The sequence below is a fragment of the Bos taurus genome, chromosome 25, assembly GCF_002263795.3.
Source record: "Bos taurus isolate L1 Dominette 01449 registration number 42190680 breed Hereford chromosome 25, ARS-UCD2.0, whole genome shotgun sequence".
NCBI lineage: Eukaryota > Metazoa > Chordata > Mammalia > Artiodactyla > Bovidae > Bos > Bos taurus.
Window position 1 is genome coordinate 42,138,454 of NC_037352.1, and position 24,467 is coordinate 42,162,920.

General features: G+C 60.4%; 1 protein-coding gene across 1 annotated transcript in view; it reads right to left on the reverse strand.

The window, feature by feature from the left end:
* Positions 1 to 24,467, reverse strand: part of FAM20C (FAM20C golgi associated secretory pathway kinase) — a 35,238-nt gene that overhangs the window by 3,247 nt on the left and 7,524 nt on the right. Inside the window, exons 3-5 of the mRNA XM_002698175.7 lie at positions 24,346 to 24,424; positions 4,932 to 5,024; positions 4,458 to 4,573 (exon numbers count right to left, since the gene is read on the reverse strand). Of these exons, the coding sequence (XP_002698221.2) occupies positions 4,458 to 4,573; positions 4,932 to 5,024; positions 24,346 to 24,424 (288 nt within the window). The remainder of the gene's footprint in view (positions 1 to 4,457; positions 4,574 to 4,931; positions 5,025 to 24,345; positions 24,425 to 24,467) is intronic.

Below are 24,467 nucleotides of genomic sequence, written 5' to 3' on the forward strand. Positions count from 1 at the left end.
ACCTAGTACTCGCACAAGAACCCTTCCATCTCAGTAATAAAAAGGTAAATAACCCAATCTGTGAATGGGCAAAGGAGTTCAAGCATCCTTCTCCAAAGAAAATACAGAAATGACCAACAAGCTCAGGGAAAGATGCTGGGCACCGTGAGTCATCGGGGAAACGCAAATCAAATCCACGATTTCTCACCCACTGGGACAGATAATAAACAGTGTGGTTGAAGGTGTGGAGACGGTGGCTGCACCCTGGTGCAGCCGTGGTGGGAATGTCGAACGGCGCAGCTGCTGCCTTGGACACAGAACCGGTGATCTGGCTACCCCACGCCCAGGCACACACCCGAGAGAAGGGAAGACACACGTCCACGCAGACCCTTGACAGACATGTTCCCAGCAGACCATCCCCAGAGTCAGCGTGGTTTGCCCGTAACACGGAACAGCATTTAGCCACAAAAGGAATGAAGTGGAGCACCGCGTGGATGAACCGTGAACATTATGGACAAAGCCAGACACTGTGCATGGAACCCTGGGAACAGACAGACGTGCACGGGAGCTGGCGGCTCTCAGAGCAGAGAGGAGGGGAGAGCGGGGTGGCTTTGAACAGTGACGGCTTCTTTCGGGGTGAGCAAATATCCTGGAATCAGCGGGGACTGTTGCACAACACGGAGAATGCACTAAAAACCACTGAACTGCACACTTCAAACCCTAGACTTAAGACATGTGGGTCACATCCCCACGGGAGAGAGCCGAGCAGCGCGTCTGGGCTGGGCGGCAGGCGTGTCTGTGCGTGTGTTTACCTGTGGAACCACGGTCTCCCGCCCCATCACTGCCTTTGTTTGTGGGGGAAACAAGCCCCAAGCCCGTGGCCCCTCCGCACCAGCCCCCGCCCTGCCAACAGCAAGGCCTGCCCGTCCCCGCCCTGCACCTCAGGATCCTGCAGCCACTGCTGCAGACCGGGCTCAGCCTGAGGTCTCTTGTGTTGACATGATTCAATCTCGGCCCGTTTTCAGGAGGAAAATCCTCTCCGAGCCCTGGAATTCCTGTCTGTAACCTCTAAGCCTAAGCTGGCTTTACTTGGAGTCATGTGAAGAGAGAAGCATTTCCTGGGCCCACAGCCTTTTCCTTGTCAGGAACCCAAACCGGGCCTGTACGGGGGCGTCAGGGTGGGGCTCCTCCAGCCTGCAGCCTCTCACTTCTCCGCTCTGTAGCCCCATGTGGGGCTGGGGCCTTCACTGCTCCAAGCCTCGGTCCCTGAACATGGGGCTGTGCCATTCCTGACCCAGGGAACAGAGAGGACAGGTGTGGAGAGGCTGGGCTTGGGGATGCAGTGCCCGTTCCCCTTGACAGTGATGCCCAGGGCAGCGGGCCAGATGGCGGGGAGGACCCAAGGACTCCAACGGGACAGGCTCCCTGGGGAGGGCCCTGGTCTCCGTGAGGATCAAGGGGTCCCAGCCTGCCAGCCTGAGGGTCCTGGAGAATCCAGGCTGGTTCCTCTGAATGTTTTGGGGCTTTGCTGGCAGGAGGGGTGAGTCCTTGCCCATCTTAGATTCCCCAAGGGTGTGTGGGGGGTGTCACAAGGGGCAGGGCTGCTGGGGAGGGGTATGTCTGCTCTGGGAACCTGTATGGCCCCCGGCGGGAGTCTGGACACTGACCACAGAGTAACAGAGGCCCAGGGACCACCCGGCCACCCCCTAGTGTGGGGAAGAGCTGATGTAAAGGTGGCTGAGTGGTGGGGAGGGGCAGGAGAGGCTGGGGGGGGCGGTGCACGACGCGCCCTCTCCCCATCTGCCGCGCACCCACCCCTCGCAGCTGAGACCTGCACAGGACGCGGGCTGATCTCGGGATAAGAGACGCGGTGACAGTCACCAGGAAAGCAGGAGAAAGGTGTCACACGGCAGACGCGGGCTTGGCCGCTGGCCCCCACTCAGTCCCGTGGTGATGGGGACTCTGCTGCCCCCTACCTGACGCTGCCCCCAGCTGGCTGGCCACCCCACCTCTTAGCCCACCAGGCTCCCCAGCCTCTGCAGGCTGCACACGTCTCCCCCATTTTGACGGGCCCCGGAGCAGGGCTACTCAGGGCCCTGAGGCTGGAGGCAGCGGCATGGATCGGCGGCTCCAGCAAAGTTGGGCCTCTGCAGCCTTCCTGGTGCTTCTACACCCCGCGACGGCGCAGAAACGCCAGCAAAGCAGAAACGCCCCAAACGAATCTGAACAGACCTCATTTTCTACAGTGCAATCAAAGCTGCTTCCTGCTAGCCTGCTGCTTAAGAGAAAACCAAACGCTTCCCAAGGCTTTGGGGGAGAAATCTGGCTGACGGAGCAGAGGCGGTGGGAACAGAAACAGTCTGGGCGGAGAGGGCGGGTGTCAGCGGCAGCAGGCGGAGCTGAGCCCAGAGCCTGCGGCTCCAGGATAGGGAGCAGGAGCGCATCCAGGCAGGGCCAGACGCCAAGCTGGGGGCCCACAGGACCAGGAGAGGGGCCAGGAGCCGGGACCCCCACGGGTCCCGCCTCTGGGACTGACCAGGCTGAGCAACGGTGCGGCTTGGGGCCGCGAGGGCGGGTGTCAGCGCCTGCCGATGACGACGAGGGAGACCCGGTCCAGGTGTGAATGGGTACGAGGGCGGGGTGGGACGCCTGCCTCTCAGATTACCCGCCTAGACTAACAATTGACTGTCTGCTGACCGTGGAAAGGAGCGCTTGCTCCTTTACAAACCTCCGTAAGACCACCGAGCTCGAGGAACACAGCAGCGGCACAGCTAGGAGGCCCCTGGGCCCCAGCGGGAGGGAGATCCAGTGGAGAGACTGCTTGACTCGTGTCCGTTTCCTGAGATTTCGGACTTCAGTCCCTCCGCTTCCTTGAGACAAGCTACTTTGTCCCTTCTGCTCGGGCTCATCAACTGGTTCAGAAATGGAAGGGACAACAGGGGACGGGCCGCAGAACCGGCGACTCAGGGTAACGCCGAGGTCGGAGAGACAGCTGCCCAGCGCCTCCCCCCAGTGAGGGACTGGCGGAAGCAGCCCCGTCCAGACAGAAGGCGGGCGCAGGGCTGGGAGGGGACCCTGGGGATGGACCAGTCACCTTCGCTGTGAGGATGCTTCCAGATGTAGCGAAACTGCTCAGACTCCAAGTGGCAACTAAACCATTTAAAGCCGGGTTGTGGGGATGGGGGGCCCCAGGTGGCTGGGTGAGCCTCTGTCCCCTGGAAGTGACTGAGGTGGGCACGTGCCCCCACAGGCCTGCAGGGCTCGGGCAGGGTGGCCGGGAGGACCTCAGAGACCCTCCCAACAAGGCTCTCGCTCAGGCCCTTGGTTTCGTCACGTGGGCCAGACACTTGTTCAAAGGGGATGGAGCCCTCTCGCCTCGGGGGTCCCGTCCTGCTCTCCTCTCTGTGGGCTCAGAGAGGAGGAGCCGCGAGCACTGGGTGACAGAGACGGCCCCTAATGAGACGAGGGCCGTGGGCCTCAGTTCTGACCAGTTCATCACGCGGCTGAGAAGCATGCTGACCTACAAGGAAGGGGCTTCTGGGCCAGTGGATATTTGGACTTGGCGAGTGGATTCTGTCTGTGTGAACTGGCTGGGCGGGTGCCTGGCACAGCTGAGGCATCCCTGCAGGGTCGGGGCCAGGGCCATGCTCTGTGGGGTCTTGGTGGCCCAGCTGGGTCACTCCACTCTGCTGTGCCAGCATCACTGGGACAACGCAAAACGTTCCAAGACGAAATACAAGCAACAAAAGCCCCAGGATGTAGGAGGGGTTCCTCGGGGTCCAGTCTCAGGAGGGGTCGCCTGGCCCAAAGAGGGTGGTGAGGAAGGGAGCCCAAGGATCAGGTCTGACGCAAGTGGGCAGACGACCCCACTGAGCCTGGCCCTCCTTCGTGCGTGCGCAGAAGGGTGACACCACGCAGTCGGGACCTAATGCGCCTGGAGTGGGCAGGGGCCCGAGGGCGGGGCAGTGCCACCCCCCAGGGGCCAGGGGAAGCCCCTCTCCGTGTCCAGCGCTGCACAGAGGAGAGGGCAGCTGCAGGGCCCTGAGCCACGTGAGGGTCTTTCCGGGGTGTCCAGAGAACGGAGGTCCGCTCTGGCTGCACCACCTGGAGAAGACTTCCCAGGAGGGTGGGAGTTTGCCTCAGCCTTTGGTAGCAGCAACATCTCCCGCAGCCCAGGGGCAGAGTCAGGAATGATGAAGACCACCTGGCAGCTCTGAGACTTACGGCAACGCAGACACAGCGCTGAAGCCAGGCTGCTCATGGCGCAGGGGCAGTCCCGGTCACCCGGGGAGGGGGTCACCCAGGAAGGGGGTCATCTGGGGAGGGGGGTCACCCGGGAGCAGGGTCACCTGGGGAGTGGGGTCCTCCGGGGAAGAAAGTCACCCGGGGAGGGGTCACCTGGGGAAGGAGGTCACCAGGGAAGGGAGTCACCTGGGAGAGAGGTCACACGGGGAGGGGGCTCACTGGGGAGGGCTCACCTGGGGAGATGAAGAAGGTCCTCCACAGCTTCTTGTCCCTCGTGACGTCCCGGATCTCCTTGGTCATGTTGACTAGCCTGCCGGCCACGGGAGGAACCCGGCGGAAATCCAGGATCCTGGTGGAAGGACAGGGAGCGGCGTCCTCACTCGTGCCTCTGGGCGCTCCACCGATCTGAATGGACTTGCTCTCCCCTGTCAGGCCCCAACCTCCACTCCTCCCCAGAAGCCAGGGGCCCCGCAGAGCCCCAAAGCAGTCTATCCTCTTCCGCAGAGCTGCACCAGACCCAGGGCCACCAAGGGAAGGGCCGTTTTGCGGGACTCGCGACCTTGGGTCTCGTCAGAGAAGCTGACGCCCCAAGTCTCCTGGCCCCCATTCCTGACAGCCAGCTCACAGCAGCCCACGCCTGCGGTGGCGATGACGCGGGGCGCCTGCGGGGGGACGACGATGATGCGGGGCGCCCGCAGGGGACTCACCTGTCCAGGTGGAAGGCGGCGATCTCCGCATTATGCCTCTCATAGTCGGAGAAGTAAAAGAAGTCGGGAGGCGTCTCCTGCTCCCTTGTTTGCCTGGAAAGAACAGGACAAGGCTGAAGCAGTTTTCAGGGAGAAATCCTCCCAGTGGAAGGTGCACGGCTCGTGCCAGCTCCGAGGAGCTGATTGTCAGGCTCTCAGGAACCCTGGGAGTGAGTGTTAAACGTAGTCATGGGGAGGGCCCTGCTCCGAGGTGTCTGCTCTGCTGTCCCACCTTCCTGGAGTCTCCCCAAGCTCAGTCAGCCTCCTGTCCCCACCAGCCTGCAGCTCCCAGCATAAAAGGAGTCTTCAGAAATTCAGTCCTCAGTCAAAGGAATTCGGCGTTTGGGTAAAAGTCCTACAGAGCACACGTGAGCACCCTGAGACCTGACAAGGCCTGCAGCCTGGCCCATGGGGCACGTGAGCACCCTGAGAGCTCTGGCAAGGCCTGCAGCCCGGCCCACGGGGCACGTGAGCACCCTGAGAGCTGACAAGGCCTGCAGCCCGGCCCATGGGGGTCACAGCGGACACCGTGTCGTGCGCGTGTGAGACCTGCCGGCTGAGCTCTCACTGCAATCTGTTGCCTCTTCCTCGGAGGTGGCTCCTTTCCCAAGCCTCCCCTGAACCACAGCGAGCATGGCCACCCCCATCCCTCACATCCCCCATCCCCCGGGCCCCTGGGAAGCCCCGCTGGGCCGGCCGCCCAGTCTCCATGGGCGCGTGTGGTGAGGGGAGCAGAGCCTGGCCCTGCCTGGGCCCCACGTCCCCCCGAGACGGGAGGACTGAGGAGCTCCAGGAGCCCATGGCTCTGATGTCCTGGGCACCCCCGTGAGCAGCAGACAGCCCCCCACCCAGCCATGTGCAGGAGACCACATGCAGGACAGCGTTGAAGGGCAGACGTCACCCTGCGAACGTCAGTCATCCTGCAAACACAGTGATGGCCGGTGTTTGACCTCACACGTGGAGCACATGTCTGAGGCCGAGCAGGAGCACGCACCCTCCCTGGATGAGATCCAGGTCTGCTCCGGGCCCGCTTCCACCACCAGGACCCTCTCTCCAGGAAGCACCACCCAGGAGGAAGCGCAGCCCTCAAACTCAAGAATCTGCAAAGGTCGCGACGTTTCCCCGAGCTGGGAACACAGATCCAGGAGAACTCGGGCCTCCTGTGGCCTGGCGCACGGCACACCTCCCCTCAGGGCGGAGGCCGAGGTGGGGCTGGAATGCGCCAGCCCAGGAGACGCAGCGCATTTTCCAGGTGATGCTTCCCAGCCTGCTCCCCTGTCCGAGGCCTTCCTCCCCAGTACGCAGCAGGGCTCAGCCAGAGCCCCTGGAGCGTCCAACGCCCGTGCCGGCTGACAGCACCGCCAGCCACACGCGCGCAGGTGCTGGGACCACACGGCCACCCTCAGGATGTGAGGCTCAGGCCGGCAGGGCGCAAGCCCACTGGTGGCCCCTCGCTCCCTGTGCTCTCAGAGAGCCTGGCAGGACACACCCCTTCCTCCTGGCTTCCCTGAATGTCACCTGAATCAGCCTTTCCAGGAACCAGCCTGTGACTGGCAACAGACCACTGCCCACAGTTCCGGCAGGGGTGACACTGGCCAGGACAGGACTCTGGCTGGGGCGGCCTGGCCTTGCCCCGGGCCCCTTGTGAGCTGCACAGGGCACCCCCGGGACGGCTGCTGGTGGCCCAGGCGCAGGCCTCCTCGTCCCCAGGTGCGGCTTTCTCCGTCACAGACCCTGGAGGGGGCTGGCACGCGGGGCGCAGGCTGCAGGGCGCCCAGCGGAAGGGAGGGCCACACTAGCGAAGATCCTGAGACTTCATGGAGACTGAGTCCGCGTTTCTTGGTGGAATATCCTGATTTTAAATGCTGGCAAGCCAGTTTTTTTCAGAAGATGCTGTGGTTCAAACCAAATAAGCGTGGCTCCCTTACTGGAAGCCGCCCACGGCCCTGTGTCTGCAGCTGCTGGCGGGCTGGGCATTTCTGAGGCTGACAGTGGTGGCTGACTCAAGTCCCTGGTTGAGCCGAGCATTGTCTACACAGCACTGGTTCTCCAGAGTTTAACTGGAAACAGGGTGGTGCAGATTATACCAGGTTTCTTTTCTGCAGACCCTCTGTGTGCCTGGAGCATGCAGACCCCAGGATGGCCCCCTCCGAGAGGCGGCGTCTTCCAGTCGCCTGCAAACCCCACCCCACACGTCCCTGGCCTTTTATTTTTTCAGTCTGTTGTGGAATTAAGAATTATTTTTGTTGGAAAGTACGTCAGAACTCACTGCCAGCCTGTGGCGCAGAGCCCTCCAAACAGAGCCCTTTACAAACATGGGCTGCAGTGGGCCCTCAGACCCCGTCCCGGGGCCCCCTACCCCGCTCCAGGGCTGCGGTCACCAACTCGGCTGAGAGCGGCCTGCACTGCCCTCCGCAGCCCGGCGCGGTTCAGCAGGGCCTCCGACCTCAGTTGCCACCACCACCACCGCTTTAGCCTTTGTCCCCTCTCCTTGACCTTGGCTCACCCCAGTGAGGTCACCTGCAACGCAGGTGGCTCTGAGCCTGCGGCTCTGGGAGAAGACCAGACACTTCCTGGAGGCTCTGTGACCAGGTTCCAGAACAGTTCCTTGTTCCTTCCCATCTCCCACCTCGGGGTTTTCCGGTGACCTCCGTCCCTGGGCCATCCACAGGAAGGCAGCTCTGCTTACCCACTGTTGGATGCCCTTTCCAGCAGCCCAAGCCTGAGAGGACATCGCAGGGTTCAGGGCTGTGCGTGTGTGTGGAGGGTGGGTGGTGGATGCTGGCGTGTCCAGGGCCCCGCTGCTGAGCCGGGCACGACCTGGGAGTGTCCGTGGGAAGCCGGGCCCAGGGCACTGGCCCCTCTGGGGAGAATAGGACTTCTTTCCTCGCCTGTCTGCCCACTCTTCTGCCACTTCCTGGGTTGCGCTGGGGAGCAGCAGGTGCTTTGGAAAAGTACTGAGCCCAGTGCACTGGGCGGGAGAGTGAACTCAGCTGAACCAGGTCGCCTGGCAGCCTCTCCTTCCTTCAGGTGTGGGAGGGGGGTCGTGGGGCGAGGCCCATCACAGGCCTTTTCCTCGGAAGGGGAGCATGCGGATGTGAACAGGAGGTGCTGTCGGAGTGGGGGCTGGCTGGGCACCCGGGCCTCACCCTGAGTCGGGGGTGGAGATCAGCTTTCCCTGGAGCTCAGGTGTGCGGTCCTCCTCTGCTAAGGGACCCGGGACCAGGGGCCAGAGGAGCCTCCCGGGGCCCACCCCCACGGACAGCAGTCAGCACCTGGAGCCCCCACACTACCTCGGAGGTCAGCCTGGCACCCTGGCCTGGGGCCTGCGCAGCAGAGAAATGAAAAGCTTTAAGGCTGACTTCTTGGTCAGCAACTGGGGAATAAGGCAAACCATGGGCTTAGGTGGCCGCTGGAGTGAAAGAGGGCCTTGGCAGTGGTGACTGGGGTGAGAAGGGGCAGACAGGCAGAAGCTGGTGGAAATGAGGAGGCCTTAGAATGTCACATGCCTCCTGGCTCAGAAGCCCCAAGGCCACCAGACAGCAGGCTCTGCAGGGCACCCCGATACCTTCAAACCCCAGGCCTGTGAAACCCAGCCAGTGTTCTGGGGGCCGCATGCGTGCCCCTCTCTCCTGCCTCTCCAGAGGACCACAGCCAAGCCCCTTCCTTTAGAGGGACTTCCCTGAGCTCAGAAGAAAGCACAATAATACCCGATTGTGGTTGTTCAGACTAAAGTGAGACTGACTACTATGCTGACCTCCCCCAGGAAATCTGTGATTGAAATCCCTAGAACCTATGAATATACTACCTTAAATGGAAAGAGGAACTCTGCATATGTGATCTAGTTAAGGATCTTGAGATGCACAGATTATCCTAGATTATCTCCATGGACCCAACATCATCAAAAGTGTCCTTAAAAGAGGGAGGCGCAGGGAGACTTGAAGGCAGGAGAGGCAACACTGACGGCTTTGAAGACAGAGGCTCTGGGAGGGGATCTGTTGCCTTCTCCAGCATCCCTCAGCAGAAAGCCAACTCCCTCCAGAGTCTCTGGAAGCCCACAGATCCATTTCACATTCAGACCTCCAGAACCATAAGAGACTAGGGCTGTGTGGCGTTCAGATCAGATCAGTCGCTCAGTCATGTCTGACTCTGCGACCCCATGAATCGCAGCACACTAGGCCTCCCTGTCCATCACCAACTCCTGGAGTTCACTCAGACTCATGTCCATCGAGTCAGCAATGCCATCCAGCCATCTCATCCTCTGTCATCCCCTTCTCCTCCTGCCCCCAATCCCTCCCAGCATCAGAGTCTTTTCCAATGAGTCAACTCTTTGCATGAGGTGGCCAAAGTACTGGAGTTTCAGCTTTAGCATCATTCCTTCCAAAGAACACCCAGGGCTGATCTCCTTCAGAATGGACTGGTTGGATCTCCTTGCAGTCCAAGGGACTCTCGAGTCTTCTCCAACACCACAGTTCAAAAGCATCAATTCTTCGGTGCTCAGCCTTCTTCACAGTCCAACTCTCACATCCATACATGACCATTGGAAAAACCACAGCCTTGACTAGACGAACCTTTGTTGGCAAAGTAATGTCTCTGCTTTGGAATATGCTATCTAGGTTGGTGATAACTTTCCTTCCAAGGAGTAAGCGTCTTTTCATTTCATGGCTGCAGTCACCATCTGCAGTGATTTGGGAGCCCCCCAAAATAAAGTCTGACACTGTTTCCATTGTTTCCCCATCTATTTCCCATGAAGTGATGGGACCGGATGCCATGATCTTCGTTTTCTGAATGTTGAGCTTTAAGCCAACTTTTTCACTCTCCACTTTCACTTTCATCAAGAGGCTTTTGAGTTCCTCTTCACTTTCTGCCATAAGGGTGGTGTCATCTGCATATCTGAGGTGATTGATATTTCTCCTGGCAATCTTGATTCCAGCTTGTGTTTCTTCCAGTCCAGCGTTTCTCATGATGTACTCTGCGTAGAAGTTAAATAAGCAGGGTGACAATATACAGCCTTGATGTACTCCTTTTCCTATTTGGAACCAGTCTGTTGGTCTATGTCCAGTTCTAACTGTTGCTTCCTGACCTACATACAGATTTCTCAAGAGGTAGATCAGGTGGTCTGGTATTCCCATGTCTTTCAGAATTTTCCACAGTTGATTGTGATCCACACAGTGAAAGGCTTTGGCATAGTCAATAAAGCAGAAATAGATGTTTTTCTGGAACTCTCTTGCTTTTTCCATGATCCAGCGGATGTTGGCAATTTGATCTCTGGTTCCTCTGCCTTTTCTAAAACCAGCTTGAACATCAGGAAGTTCATGGTTCACATATTGCTGAAGCCTGGCTTGGAGAATTTTGAGCATTACTTTACTAGCGTGTGAGATGAGTGCAATTGTGTGGTAGTTTGAGCATTCTTTGGCATTGCCTTTCTTTGGGATTAGAATGAAAACTGACCTTTTCCAGTCCTGTGCCCACTGCTGAGTTTTCCAAATTTGCTGGCATATTGAGTGCAGCACTTTCACAGCATCATCTTTCAGGATTTGGAATAGCTCAACTGGAATTCCATCACCTCCACTAGCTTTGTTCGTAGTGATGGTTTCTAAGGCCCACTTGACTTCACATTCCAGGATGTCTGGCTCTAGGTCAGTGATCACACCATCGTGATTATCTGGGTCATGAAGATCTTTTCTGTACAGTTCTTCTGTGTATTCTTGCCACCTCTTCTTAATATCTTCTGTTTCTGTTAGGTCCATACCATTTCTGTCCTTTATGGAGCCCATCTTTGCATGAAATGTTCCCTTGGTATCTCTAATTTTCTTGAAGAGATCTCTAGTCTTTCCCATTCTGTTGTTTTCCTCTATTTCTTTGCATTGGTCGCTGAAGAAGGCTTTCTTATCTCTTCTTGCTATTCTTTGGAACTCTGCATTCAGATGCTTATATCTTTCCTTTTCTCCTTTGCTTTTCGCTTCTCTTCTTTTCACAGCTATTTGTAAGGCCTCCCCAGACAGCCATTTTGCTTTTTTGCATTTCTTTTCCATGGGGATGGTCTTGATCCCTGTCTCCTGTACAATGTCACGAACCTCATCCCATAGTTCATCAGGCACTCTATCTATCAGATCTAGGCCCTTAAATCTATTTCTCACTTCCACTGTATAATCATAAGGGATTTGATTTAGGTCATACCTGAATGGTCTAGTGGTTTTCCCTACTTTCTTCAATTTCAGTCTGAATCTGGCCCTATATCGCTTTCTACAGCAGCACCAGGAAGCGAATGCAGAATCTCTGGCAACACCACAGCAGCACAAAGAGCACCGGGGTTTAGCAACCTTAGAAAGGTTGTGCAATCCAGTCTGTCTCCTCCAGAACTGGTCATGCTGAAACCACCACACTTTTAAGAAATGACGCAGAAGGTTCTGAGAGAAGGCGCCTCTGTTTCCACAGAAGCCTCGCGGGCCCTCCTTGGGCTGCACGATTCATCCTGGGGCAGCCTCGCAAGGCTCTGATCCTTGTCCCTGTTTTCTGGTCATTTTTGATTTGGGGCTGAGAGGCAGAGATCTTAGTTCCCCAAGCAGGGATCGAACCCCCTTCCCTGGGAGCATGGAGTCCTAACCACTCAACTGCCAGGGACATCCCCTGTCCTTGTTTTAATGACACAGGTCGTCTGCAGAAACACACAGCTGGAAATGGCAGGCCCTGGCCAGGAACTGCGTGTCTGACCCAGTCAGAGGCTTTCTTTTGGGCTCCCAAAGTCAGACACGGCTCCAGTTGTGGGGCCTGAAAATCAGAATCTACCAGGATCAGAACCACCTCCCGGCACAGTGAGGCTCGAGGGTGCTGGCCTCCAGCCACTTGGTCAGGTGTCTGCTCACAGAGGAGAAGGGGCCACAGCCCCAGAGGGTTGGCAGCAAAAACCGTCCCCATGTCCCCAAGAAAGGTCCTGGCTCCCAGGGGAGGACGTGCCTCCCAGGAGGTGCATCTAGTCTCTGCGAGGTGCTGCCCCAGCCCCCACAGGGCTTCACCGTGGTGCCCCCCCAGAGCTGCTGCCGGACCACCGTCCCCTCTGCAGAGAAGCAGCCCCCTGACTATTCCCACTGTTACCGTCAGCATCTCAGCCTTCCTCAACTTGTGGGAAAACAGAGAACTTTTGCTTTGGTTAAAAATAGAGTAAATTGGCAGCTTATGACCAAAATCTGTGAAGGAACAAAAGCCAACATCTAACTGGCTCTTCCTCCGAGCAGAGTGCCCTGCTGAGCGCTTTCTGTGTGCACACTCCCTGGGTTGTGACGTGAAGTGTCCCCCACCCTGTAGACAAGGACACAGTGAGGGGGTCCAGCTCGCGAACAGAGGGGCCCCAGTGCAGGGCCCAGCGCTGGGTCCGAGGCCCTGCTTCAGCCCACGGGGCCCCGGTCTGAGACGGAGGCTGGGGCTGCACTGGGCGGAGGGGGCCCCTCTGCACTGGACATCTGGGAGGAACACTGGCGGGGAAGCTCTGCCCACCCAGGCCCACCCTGGCTGCCGCCCCCACCAGGCTGACGGAGCGGATGCGCCCCTGATGCCCTCTGAAGTGTGGCAGGTGCGATGGCTCAGGGGGGATGCCTGCAGGGGGAGCAAAGCCCCACGGCCCCCGGCCCCACCCCGCCAGCCCGTGCAGAGTGGGACGGGGCCACGCACTCCCACGCGGTGAGCGGGAGAGAAGGCAGCTAATCGTCAGGTCAAACTCTGGAAAAAGAGCACTGTGCAACCGCTCAGGGCACACACAGCTGTCACACGGCCTTCCTATGTCCCGTCTGCGCTGAGGGCCCCGAGTGCCTGAACTCAGGCCGGAAGCTGAGGCCCAGGCAGAGGGGTCTGCAGCGCGTCGGGCGGGGACACGGCATCCCAGGGCAGGGAGCCGCCCCTGCAGGGCCCACTCGCCCGGGGCACAGACAGCACGGGGCTCCCGCGGGCCTCCCCCGGCCCCCGAGTCCCTTCTGTGGTTGTTGAGCAAACGACAGCTCCGCCTCCGCAGAACTCTCCAGTGCCCGGCGCTGCTGCCAGGGCTGTGCCCACAGGCTCGCACGGGCAGGGCTCACGGGCAGGCAGTCTGACTGGATCCCCTTCCGGGTGAGGTGGCAGGGTGGGGGGAGGCCACAGACCGCAGAGCCCAGCAGCTCCTGTCTCCCCACCACCTCTGGGGAGGTCCCCTCTTCCTTTCAGGTGCTGGGGCCACGGGGAGGGGGGTCCGTGTCCTGCAGTTCTGGGGACCAGGACCCAAAACCAGGGCCTGGGTAGGTCACAGCCCACCATGGACTGCGGTGCGGATCACTCCAGCCCCGTTCCACTTTGGGAGCGTGGACCGCTCTGCCCCGTCCAAGACTTCTAGCTTTCTTGGGGGTGGGGACCGCCCCGGCCCCATCTAGGTTTCTTGGGGGCGGAGACTGACCTGGCCCCATCTAGGTTTCTCGGGGGCGCGGACCGCCCTGGCCCCGTCTGGCTCTCTCGGGGGTGCGGACGGCCCCGGCCCCGCCTGGCTCTCTCGGTGTTGCGGAGCGCCCTGGCCCCGTCTGGCTCTCTCGGGGGTGCGGAGCACTCCGGCCCCGCCCGGCCCCATCTAGGTTTCTCGGGGGCGCGGACCACCCCTGCCCCATCTAGGTTTCTCGGGGGGCGCGGACCACCCCTGCCCCATCTAGGTTTCTCGGGGGCGCGGACCGCCCTGGCCCCGTCTGGTTCTCTCGGGGGTGCGGACGGCCCCGGCCCCGCCTGGCTCTCTCGGGGTTGCGGAGCGCCCTGGCCCCGTCTGGCTCTCTCGGGGGTGCGGACCGCCCAGGCCCCGTCTAGGTTTCTCGGGGGCGCGGACCACCCCTGCCCCATCTAGGTTTCTCGGGGGCGCGGACCGCCCTGGCCCCGCCTGGCTCTCTCGGGGACGCGGACCGCTCCGGCCCCGCCTGGCTCTCTCGGGGTTGCGGAGCGCCCTGGCCCCGTCTGGCTCTCTCGGGGTTGCGGAGCGCCCTGGCCCCGTCTGGCTCTCTCGGGGGTGCGGACCGCCCAGGCCCCATCTAGGTTTCTCGGGGGCGCGGACCACCCCTGCCCCATCTAGGTTTCTCGGGGGCGCGGACCGCCCTGGCCCCGCCTGGCTCTCTCGGGGGTGTGGAGCGCTCCGGCCCGCCCGGCCCCATCTAGGTGTCTCCGGGGGCGCGGACCACCCTGGCCCTGTCTGGCTCTCTCGGGGGCGCGGACCGCTCCGGCCTCGTCTAGGTTTCTCGGGGGCGCAGACCGCCCTGGCCCCGCCTGGCTCTCTCGGGGGTGTGGAGCGCTCCGGCCCCGCCTGGCCCCACCTGGCTCTCTCGGGGGTGTGGAGCGCTCCGGCCCGCCCGGCCCCACCTAGGTGTCTCCGGGGTCTCTCGTGGGTGTGGAGCGCTCCGGCCCGCCCGGCCCCATCTAGGTTTCTCGGGGGCGCGGACCGCCCTGGCCCCGCCTGGCTCTCTCGTGGGTGCGGAGCGCTCCGGCCCGCCCGGCCCCACCTAGGTGTCTCCGGGGTGGAACCGCTCCGGGCCGCCCGGCTTTCTTGGGTCCCAGGTCGGCCTCCGTCACCACATCCCTCCTCTGGTTTCTCGTCTCCAAAGGACACACACAACTGCACGGCAAGTCTGCTCAGGAGTCCAGGTGACCGCCTCGACCTCGGGCCCTGACCCCGCCACTTCCGTGAAGACCCTGCTGCTGACCAGGTGGTACCCTGGGGCAGAGGCCGCCTCGGGGACGAGGCTCCGCCTCCCGATGGGGGCAAAGCCCATGGGGAGACCTTGCTTCTTGCCAGACGCACCAGGTGGGCGAGGGAGCAGAAACCAGCCTTCCTGTCCCGAGCCTCCCTGCCACTCACACAGCAGAAGGCAGCCACCTTGTCATTAAGGAGATATATTAAGCTGTTTAATATCAGGTTTTCAGTGGCAGATGCTTGGGGCGGGCGGGCAGGTCGCTCCCTCAGAAGCTCCTGCTAATTCTGGCCCCTGTGGGGGTGGGGGTCTGTTTGGGAGAACGCACTTGTCTTACTCAGAACCTCGGGCATCCGCGCTCCACTCCTACCATCCTATCTCCCTGTCGGGAGGATTTTCCTGGAGGCCGCGGGCCTCAGGATGACCAACCTGAGGACGGGAGTCAGGCACAGAGCAGCCGGCCCCCGCAGGCCACGTGGCCGGAGTGTCAGGGACCAGCGCTGACTGGCCGCCCTCGGGGTCCCAAGGGGCTTTCACCCCCGCCAATCCCCGCTCCCCTCCCAGGGTCTCCAAGAGATAGCTCTTCAAAGTGGGACACGGGACAAGACGCTCACTCGTGGTTGGGTAAAATAATTAACTCATAAGACACTCAAGTGTCTTAAGGTGGATTTCATGCAAACCAATCTGAAAACAGTTCAAAGGTCTGTAACTGTAAAGCGTGCCTGACATCGCTTCCATTAAAAGGAGCTGTAGTGACACTCACTTTCCAAAGCAAAGGGGTGGGGATGGGGGGTAGGTTTGCTTGGAAGTGGAAGCTCTACTCTGCTCTAAATACTGTTCTGCCAGCTCGTCTGGGGTTTGAGGATGTGACTAAGGAATAGAATTAGAGTGGAAATGAGTGCTATCCCCGGCAACCGTGCACACAGGCCCCCAGTTCTTTTCTTCCTGTATTTAAGCCCCTGTTCCTCATCTTTTTATTCAAGGTAAGAAAAGATGCCCCTTATCTACTACACTGTGGAGTAAGTATTTAGCACCAAGGTGCCTGCTATGATGTTTTTCCTCCCCAGCATAGGGAATAGATTCTGGCTCATTCTTAAGGCTTTTTAAGAGCTCGGGTCTGCAATATTTCCTTTTGGGGCATAAAAAACAACTAGCTGATCAAACGACTCTTGAGACCCCCAATGTGGCCTCTTTCCCAGCACGAGGGAACTGTGACAGGAGTTTCTTCCCTCCTTTTCATCTTCTGCCCCTTTCACGACAGCACAGCAACGACCCCCAGGGAGCAGAGCCGAGACCCGAACACCAGAGAGAAGCACAAAGAGACTCTCTCCTGCTGTGCAGGAGGGTGTTTTCGGAAAGAATGACTTGATGCTTTGATTTGAACAAAGGGGATAATCTTTTCCAGAAGCTCCCAAGGAAACGTGTCATGGCCCATGAGGGCGGGCGTCCTGAAGGAGCTGGGGGCCTGGGAGACAGCACGGCCCCCACCTGCTCGACGGGGGCGACGCGGGGCTGGGCCAGAACCACACTCTCGGCAGGCTGTGGTAAGCTTTTTCTGTGTAGCTACTTCCCTGCCAACCTCCCTGCAACGGTTACAGATTTAATAATCACTCCAAATTCCCAGTGGGAGCAGGAGAAGACAGTGGACCCCTGTTGTCACCTGAGTTACGCAGTCTGGGCCCACAGCGAGCCAGCAGGCGTGAGTGGAGCTGGAGTGATGTCGCCCCGGGCCCTCGAGCCCGTGGATGGCAGCGCCCAGCACAAGGGCTGGACCAGCCACTAGGACCCGTGGGGCGGCCCGAGGCGGGCCCTCCGCTTGGACTCAGCTTCCCGGGGACACTGGACAGGTCACATAGCAGCCCCACAGCACCGCACCCAGGGCTCAATGGGGGTCAACTGAGGCTGCGGATAAACCGCAGGGCTCCGGGCAGCCTGGCATCCAGGGCAGGGGCTGGGCCTCCCGGGGTAAATGCAGGAAGGGGACCCGGGTGCCAGCGGCCTGCTGAGGCAGGGCAGCCAGGCCGGCAGAGCACAGCGCGGCCTGGGGGCGGGGAGGCTGAGCTCCAAGAGAGGCGGCCTCCCGCCTGCACTGCTTCTGCGGCTGCCTGTGTGTGCCCCTTGGGCCTCCTGACAGCTGCTCAGGGCCGGATTCTCTGGGAGGGGCTCGCACGCGCATGCTCTCGAGCGCACACACCCTCTCCTTCGCAACAGGAGCCTGCACACCTAGAGTCTCCTCATGCGTGGCGCCTGAGGAGCGGGCGGTATGGGCGCCCCCCACCCCCAGCAGAGACCCCGGGTCCAGGCTCCCCGCCAGGCTGTGCCCCACAGGCAGGGACCTGACGTCTCAGACCCTTGGGCCCCAGCAAGGCCTGGCCCGCCGCCCACTCCCGATTCACATTTAGACCTCGGAGCCTCAATTTCCTCCTCCTTGAAGGAGAGCTGGTGATAAAAATAAAACCACCTGACGTGTCAGTGACAGGGTCCCTGCCTCTGCCGGCCGGAGCGGAGGCTGTAGAACCCTGACGAGCTCGAGACGGGGAGGGCGTGGGCCCTGGAGCGGGAAACCCTGGCCCAGCGCAGCAGCCTCACAGAGACCAAGCTGCAGCATGAACAAGGAGCGCGCGGCGGGCAGCGGCGGGCATGTGTCCGTGCAGGGCCTGCAGCAACATGCCTCCCCTGCCAGGCTCCATAGGGCTTCTTCCAGACCAAGGCACCCAGGGCAGGACAGAGGGGAGCTGCTGCCCGCAAACGCAGGGAGTGAGCTCCACGGGCCAGACATGGGTTAGGCCTGGCCTGGTCCAGGCGGGCAAGTCGTTCACCGCCTGTGAGCAGTCCAGGCTCTGCGTGTACCGCCATCACGGGCACTGGCATCCAGCCTGGGCACTGGGGGAGGCATTTCACAGACCCACCGGCAGCAAGGGAGGGGGGCAAGGCAGTGAGGATTCCCGTGTCAGGAACGGGAAGGCAGGGGTCACCCTGGGAGGCGGAAACTGCAGGAGTCACGGGAGCCCGGGGGCTGCCCGTTGTTCCTGATCTGGGCACCTGGGCACCTGGTTACTTGCCTGTGCTGCAAAGATCTGCTTACCATCTGCATTTCTGTATGAACGCTCCAGTCAATGCAAATCTATATTTTAAGAAGTTGGGACAGTGGGGAACTCAAAGCGTTGGTAAAGCTAAAGCTGTGGTGCGTTTTACGAGCACTGACGACATTTGCCCTTGATCTAATCACCCCCCCTGTCCAACATACAGAGGAAACCGATGCGGGCAGCGGTGTGAGCACAGAGCTCGGCTCACCTGTGTGTGGGAGAGGGCTGCGCCGTCTTCTCAAGTCCTAACCCAGCCTGTAACTGTGGCCTTGCTCAGAAATAGGGACGTGGCAGACGGGATTCACTAGGAAAAGATCCCGTGGATCGGGCTGGTCCTGAATCCAGTGCCCGACGTCCTCATAAGAAGAGGGTGGTCTGGACTGGGATGCACGGGACAGGCCGCGTGAACGGAGGTGGAAACACGGGTGACGTGGCCACGGCACAGAGCCGAGACTCGACGCCACACTCAGGAGGGAAAAGGCAGGAGGGACCCTCTGGAGCTTTTGGGGAGGCGGCACCGTGCTCTCCGACTTGGGAGCGAGAAAAGCTTCCCGATGCCTTGAGCGGCCCGGGCGGTAACGGCTCCCCATGGCAGCCCCGACGCCCACATGGCCCGGGCGGTAACGGCTCCCCATGGCAGCCCCGACGCCCACATGGCCCGGGCGGTAACGGCTCCCCATGGCAGCCCCGATGCCCACATGGCCCGGGCGGTAACGGCTCCCCATGGCAGCCCCGACGCCCACATGGCCCGGGCGGTAACGGCTCCCCATGGCAGCCCCGACGCCCACATGGCCCGGGCGGTAACGGCTCCCCATGGCAGCCCCGATGCCCACATGGCCCGAGCGGTAACGGCTCCCCACAACAGCCCTGATGCCCACATGGTGTGGACAGGTGGGGTTACAATCGAACTGTACTACACTTAAGGAGCCAGGAAGGAACCTACATGTTAGTGACGTCAAAGATCACAGTGGCCACTGCTTTGAGATCTGAATAGGGACCATGCAGTGGCCACTCCATCACACTGGCTTTCCTGGTGGCTCAGCTGGTAAAGAATCCACCTGCAATGCAGGAGACCTGGGTTCGATCCCTGGGTTGGGAAGATCCCCTGGAGAAGGGAATGGCCGCCCACTCTAGTATTCTGGCCTGCAAAATCCCATGGACTGTATAGTCCACGGGGCCCTAAAGAGTTGGACACGACTGAGTGACGCTCACTCTCAGTGGTCTTTCCAGCTCCACCTCCTGCTGGCTGGTGCCCTTGGGCATGTCCCCGGCCACTCTGAGTTTCAGCCTGCCTGTCTACAACCACGGCTACAGGCAACAGTGGCCTCTCTGTCTGGCCCATGAGGCCTGGCGTGGTGCCCTTTCCTGGACCTACGACCTCAGCCCCACCTGCCTCCAGGCCAGGTTGGGGCCTTCCTTGGGGGCACCTCCCACTGTCCCCCCAGCTCCCGAGCCCTGGATGACAGGTGCTCGTTAAGCCAGACTTGAAATGACACATTTCAGATTCCCTGAGCCTGGCCCACGGGGCTTTTCTCTTTCTCTTCTGGTTTGCGAGCAAGGCTGGGTCTGCAGAGTTCCAGCAGCAGGCCCGTCTGTCCCGGGGGTGTCGCCTTGCTGTTAGAGTTATTCTTGCCTCAAAGCGACCTGGGGGACGTGTGCTTCCCTTCCCTCCCTGCATCTGAACATGCTTTGGATCCCAAACCACACGCAGCACAGAGGGCGTGGTAGCTCTGGGTTTCAAACTCTCAGGTGGTCACCCGGCTGTTTTGGTGGAGACAGGGATTTCAAAGCAGCCTCGCCAGGCTGCGGGGAGTGATGAGTCTCTGCTGGCCAGCGACCTGAGCAGAAGCACAGCTGCAGCTGGGTCTGCAGCCTGCGTCCAGCTGTGCACCCTAAACAGCTCACTCAATCGTTGTCATCCTTCTAATGCCTACAACTCAAAAACTGAAAACCTCAGGACACCCAGACAGTCAGGAAGGACGGACCTGGGGAGGGGGCTGCAGTGGCTCCCAGACCCCCACCAGTACGAACCCACGGCCTCACTGGCTGAAGACAGATAAGTCCCAGAAGGGCCGGGACCCAAAGCTTCCTGTTGTCCAGCCTCAAGCAGCAGAAGGCGACTGCAGCCCACAGATGGCATGGGGGCTGCAAGGTCTTACAGAAAGGATGCCCTCCGCGATGCAGCCCTGCCCCATGCTCCTGGCCCGCCTGGACACCCCTGACAGGGCCCCCTGGCCACTGTCCCCCAGGCCGGAAGCCTTCACTCTCTCGGCCCCAGCAAGTCTGTCCCCGGGCCCAGGGCATCTGCCTCCCCCTGCCCCGACGAGTCTCTAGGACCCAGGCTTGTCCCCGTCCTCACCCCACACCTCACCTCTTGTTCCCGGGGAGCCCTCCCGCCCTCCCAGCTCTGTCCCTGCACAGCGCGGGAAGAGATCATATCCAGTCCAGATGCCCGCCAGGGCCTGGCCCCTGCCTCTCTCCAGCTGCCTGGCCTCATCTCCCCACAAGCTCTGTCCCAGGGAACTTTCTGTGACTCTGGGCATGTCCAACATGGCACCACCAGCCACGTGCAACCCCTGATGGCCCAGGTGTGGCGAAAGACTAGGCTGCAACTTCATCTCGTTTAAGTTAATCTCAGTTTAGAAAGCCACATGGTAGTCCTCCACACAGTGGCCCTGCTCCTCCAGCCTGCAGAGGCCACCCAGTCCTAGAATGTGTCACCCCCTCCAGGCTGGACTCCTGGCCTGGGGTGATGCCCACTTGACGTTCACACGCGTGTTCAGCCCTCCTTCCCCCATCCGTCCTGCAGACCAGGCCTGAGCACCAGGCCCCGCACCCCATGGTCAAGGCCCTCAGAGGCAGGAGCACCAGGCCTGAGTCAAGCCTGCCCCTGAGCCTGGCAGGAGGCCGGGCTGGGCTCGGTGTGAGTGCGGTGGCTGAATATACATTTATGCCAGGAGGTGGTCACAGCCAGTGTCATGAGCAGGCCTGGAAGCTTCCTTACTAAGAAGCATGGTGAAATCTGATGTACACTCTGGCTTATCTGTGCAGTCTCGCCCAGCTTCGCCAAACCACCAACCCTCCCGGCTTCCTTTCATAAACGTGGTGCCCTGTCTCCTAAAGCCAGTCCAGTAGAGTTTAGACCTCAGTCCTTTGCCTACAATGCCCTCGTTGACATTTGGGTAAACTGAGTCCCTGGGAGGGAAGGAACTTACTGGAGGTCACACATGCATGGCCTTGCCAGGCCTCCTGTCTCTGCGGACACACCAGGGCTTCCATCTAGGCACACACGTCACCGGCACCACTGCGAGCTAGCATGGACTTCTTCTGACATTAAAATTTAAATACCACACCAGAGCACGAGCGGCAGCAACACGATAGTTGGATCCAACGTCCTCCAAACGAGAACCCTGTGCCTCAGAAGACTCCCGTGTGTGATGAGGGCCTTGAACCCAAATAAGAATTCTCGCAACTTACTAATGGAAAGACAACCAACAGAACAGAAAGCGGCAAAGACCTGAACAGACGCTTCTCCAAAGAAGATCCAAATGGCCAACAAGGATGTGAGATGATGCTCGCAGTCATCAGTCCGGAGAGAACTGTGAGTCACAACCGCAGAGAGACACCGTCCACCCCCCACCAGGATGGTGAGGATCAACAAGGACCATAAAGACAAGGGCTGCGGAGCCTGCAGAGATCGCTGGGGAGGGCGGCCGCTGGGAGAGGCGGCTGCAGCTTCTCAGCAGCCGCACCGTTATTCTGGACCCGGCAGTGCCGCTCCCAAGCTTCACCCAAAGAGGTGGAGGCCTGTACACAGATGCTCACACAACGCCGCCCATGCACTCGAGAAGTGGAGCTGAGGCAAATACCCGTTGACAGGCGAGAGTAAAGTAAAGCAACTAAGTCGAGTAAAACGTGGCCCACTCACACCAGGCAGCATTGTCCAGTGTTCAGCCACAGAAAGGAAGGAGGCTCAGGTACGCGCCACGCTGTGGGCACCCTGAACACCCAGCGCTCTGCGAGAGAAGCAGATGCAGAGGCCAACAGTGACTGACGCTGTCCACGTGAAATCCCAGGATGGGCAAGTCCACGGAGACGGGAAGCAGACTAGTGGTGTCCAGGCCTGGAGGAAGGGCAGCTCTTCACAAGGTTTCTTTCCGGAGTAACGGAGCAGTTCAACACTGTGGGGACGGCCGCACAGTTCTGTGAATGTGCTGAGAGCTACTGGGTGACAGACTCCAAGTGGCTGAATTGCGCTCTATGCGAATTGTATGTGGATAAAGGTGTTAAAACATCTTACTCTAACACTAAAAGCAAGACTATCCAGCAACTGACAGACCAACGTGCTAGTTATCCATTTTTCAACGTCTATTAAAATATACCCATTAGACCATGAGTGGCCCCCTCACACCACGGGGACCGCAGCCTGCAGCCCTGCCAGGCTCCCCTCCCGCCCCAGGACCGCTCCTGTCTGGGTCCTCTCAGCACACGTCCTTCAGGATCTCAGAGAAAAACTACCACCTGATTAATTCAGAACATTCAGCTTGCAGAGCTATTACGAGCTCACCGAAGAAAGTTGGGTTTTTTTTTAAGGGAATTATTAATCATATATTTATTTTCTTAATGCTATGGTCAGAAACCACAGCTGCTTTCCTGCTCAGAACACGGCCGCAGGGGCAGGAACGGTGTGCCCCAGGGTCATCGGGAGGGTGGCGGCTGCCAGCGACCAGACCTCAGTGGATGCCGGATTTGGGGTGGGTCAGAGCCCAGAGCCAGGGTCGGCTTGGGCCAGGCCAGCCAGAGTGGCAGGAGGGCTGGCCAGGGCATGAGGTCAGCAGCGTGAGCCTAGCAGAGCCTGCCCTGCGGCCAGGGCCAGCTGCCCGGGAGTGCAGCGTGCAGGGAGGCTGGCCGTGCACACATCTGTCCTCCGGCCTCAGCCTCCCCGGCCCCCGGGGGGTTCCCCACCGTTTCCACGCTTCAGCCCGGCCTCAGCCTCAGCCCATGGGACACGGGCCACGCCCTAGGCTGTCCCTCTGTGCGCGGCCCTCCAACAGGAACTTTGACGTCCTTCCTAGGACACACAGGCTGAGGGCAGAGAGTTCAGGGCAGGTGTGAACTCTGCAGCCTTTCCACGCGGCCTCCGGACCCTGGCTGCCCCGGCTGCCAGGGCACAGACGCTGCCACTCACGCCTCCTGTGACCACGGAGGTGACGGTCACCTCGCGGTAGGGGGAGGCTGGGGAGGCCGAGAGGGGCTCAAGGCTGGGTGCCCTGGCCTTGGGAGGCTCCAGAGTCTGGGCCAGTCTTGGGGGGTCTGCACCGCCTTGCCAAGCCCTGGTTCCCGCATCTTTATGCGGCAGAAGAATGATAACAGTGACGTCCTCTAACCCACAGACGTGCGTGAGCACCAAACCACAGTGTGCAAGCCCTCGACACGGGCGTGGCCCCAGGGCACTGGCACGCACGGCACGGCTGGACGCCCAAGGTGAGGACTGACCGGGACAGTCCCCCGAGAGCCCCTACCCCCACCCCAAGCCAAGGTGCGGAGCCCAGAGCCACCGCCCTGGCGGGCCGCCAGAGTCCCAGCAACACAAAGCCCCGAGCCCCGGGGCCCCTGCAGAGGCTGCCCTGCCCGCACCACTGGACTCCTGTCCTCCAGGGCCAGGCGTGCCCCCCTCCCCACCTCGCGGCTCTGCGCACACCCGGGGTTGATCTGCTGGACTGTGTTTGATGCATCTTGGAGACGAGAGGCCTGTGCCCCAAAGTGCGGCTGAGGGGGTGACAAGGACGTGGTGGGTTTTGGTTCTTGTCCTGGATTTCTGTGACTGCCAGGGAGCGCCAGGCCCACTGGTCACTGGGCCAGCAGTGAGTGTAGGAGCCTGCCCCTGCCCAGAGCATCCTCCTCCCCAGCACATCGCCGAGGTATCAAGGGCCTGAAGGGGCCCTTCTACTCAAGCTCCAGCCTGAGAGGGCACGCAGGTGCCCACGGTGCCAGGGAGTTCCGTCTCCTCCAGGGCCCGAGGGGCCCATGTGAAGCCCACCTCACCCTTCCTGAGCACGGGGCATGTGAGCTCAGGTGGTCGTCACAGTCATAGAGCAGCGGTCAGCCAGAAGTCTCCCCGAGTCCACAGGAAACGTGGACTCCTTTCCACACTGACAGAGTGGCCTCATGGGCCCCTGGGGGTGCAACCTGTGCTTTAAACACGATGAACCCTCTCGTCAGGACAGAAATGGCCCATGTGAAACTAACCGAACAGACCACGGGAGACACCCAAGCCCCGGGACCGCCAGGGTGGACACCACAGGCCACAGATGCACGTGCTGAGTCTCCGGGGCTGTCTGCCTTCCAAACGTCCCTTCTCCACCGTCCCCACAATTTTCAGATGCCACTGAGTGCTTCCTTTTGATTTTGGGAGCACAGTTTCTATTTTATCTGGAATAGGGATCAGGGGTCAAATCAGCTGACGTGCTAGCTTCAGAAATAAAGCTTCACGGGCACAGCTGAGCCCATGCACACAGAGCCTGGCTGCCTTCTGGTGAGGAGACCAGGGCTGAGCGGCTGAGACGCAACCTCACGACCCTCGCCCCCTGCCCCGGCACTTACTTCATGGGTTTGAACAGCGCCTGCCCGTAGTTCTGGAAGGTCATGATGAGCTTGAGCTGTGTGCCGCCGGACTTCATGGCTGCAGTGGGAGGGAAAGAGCCCGGTCACCTGCTGCCCACAGA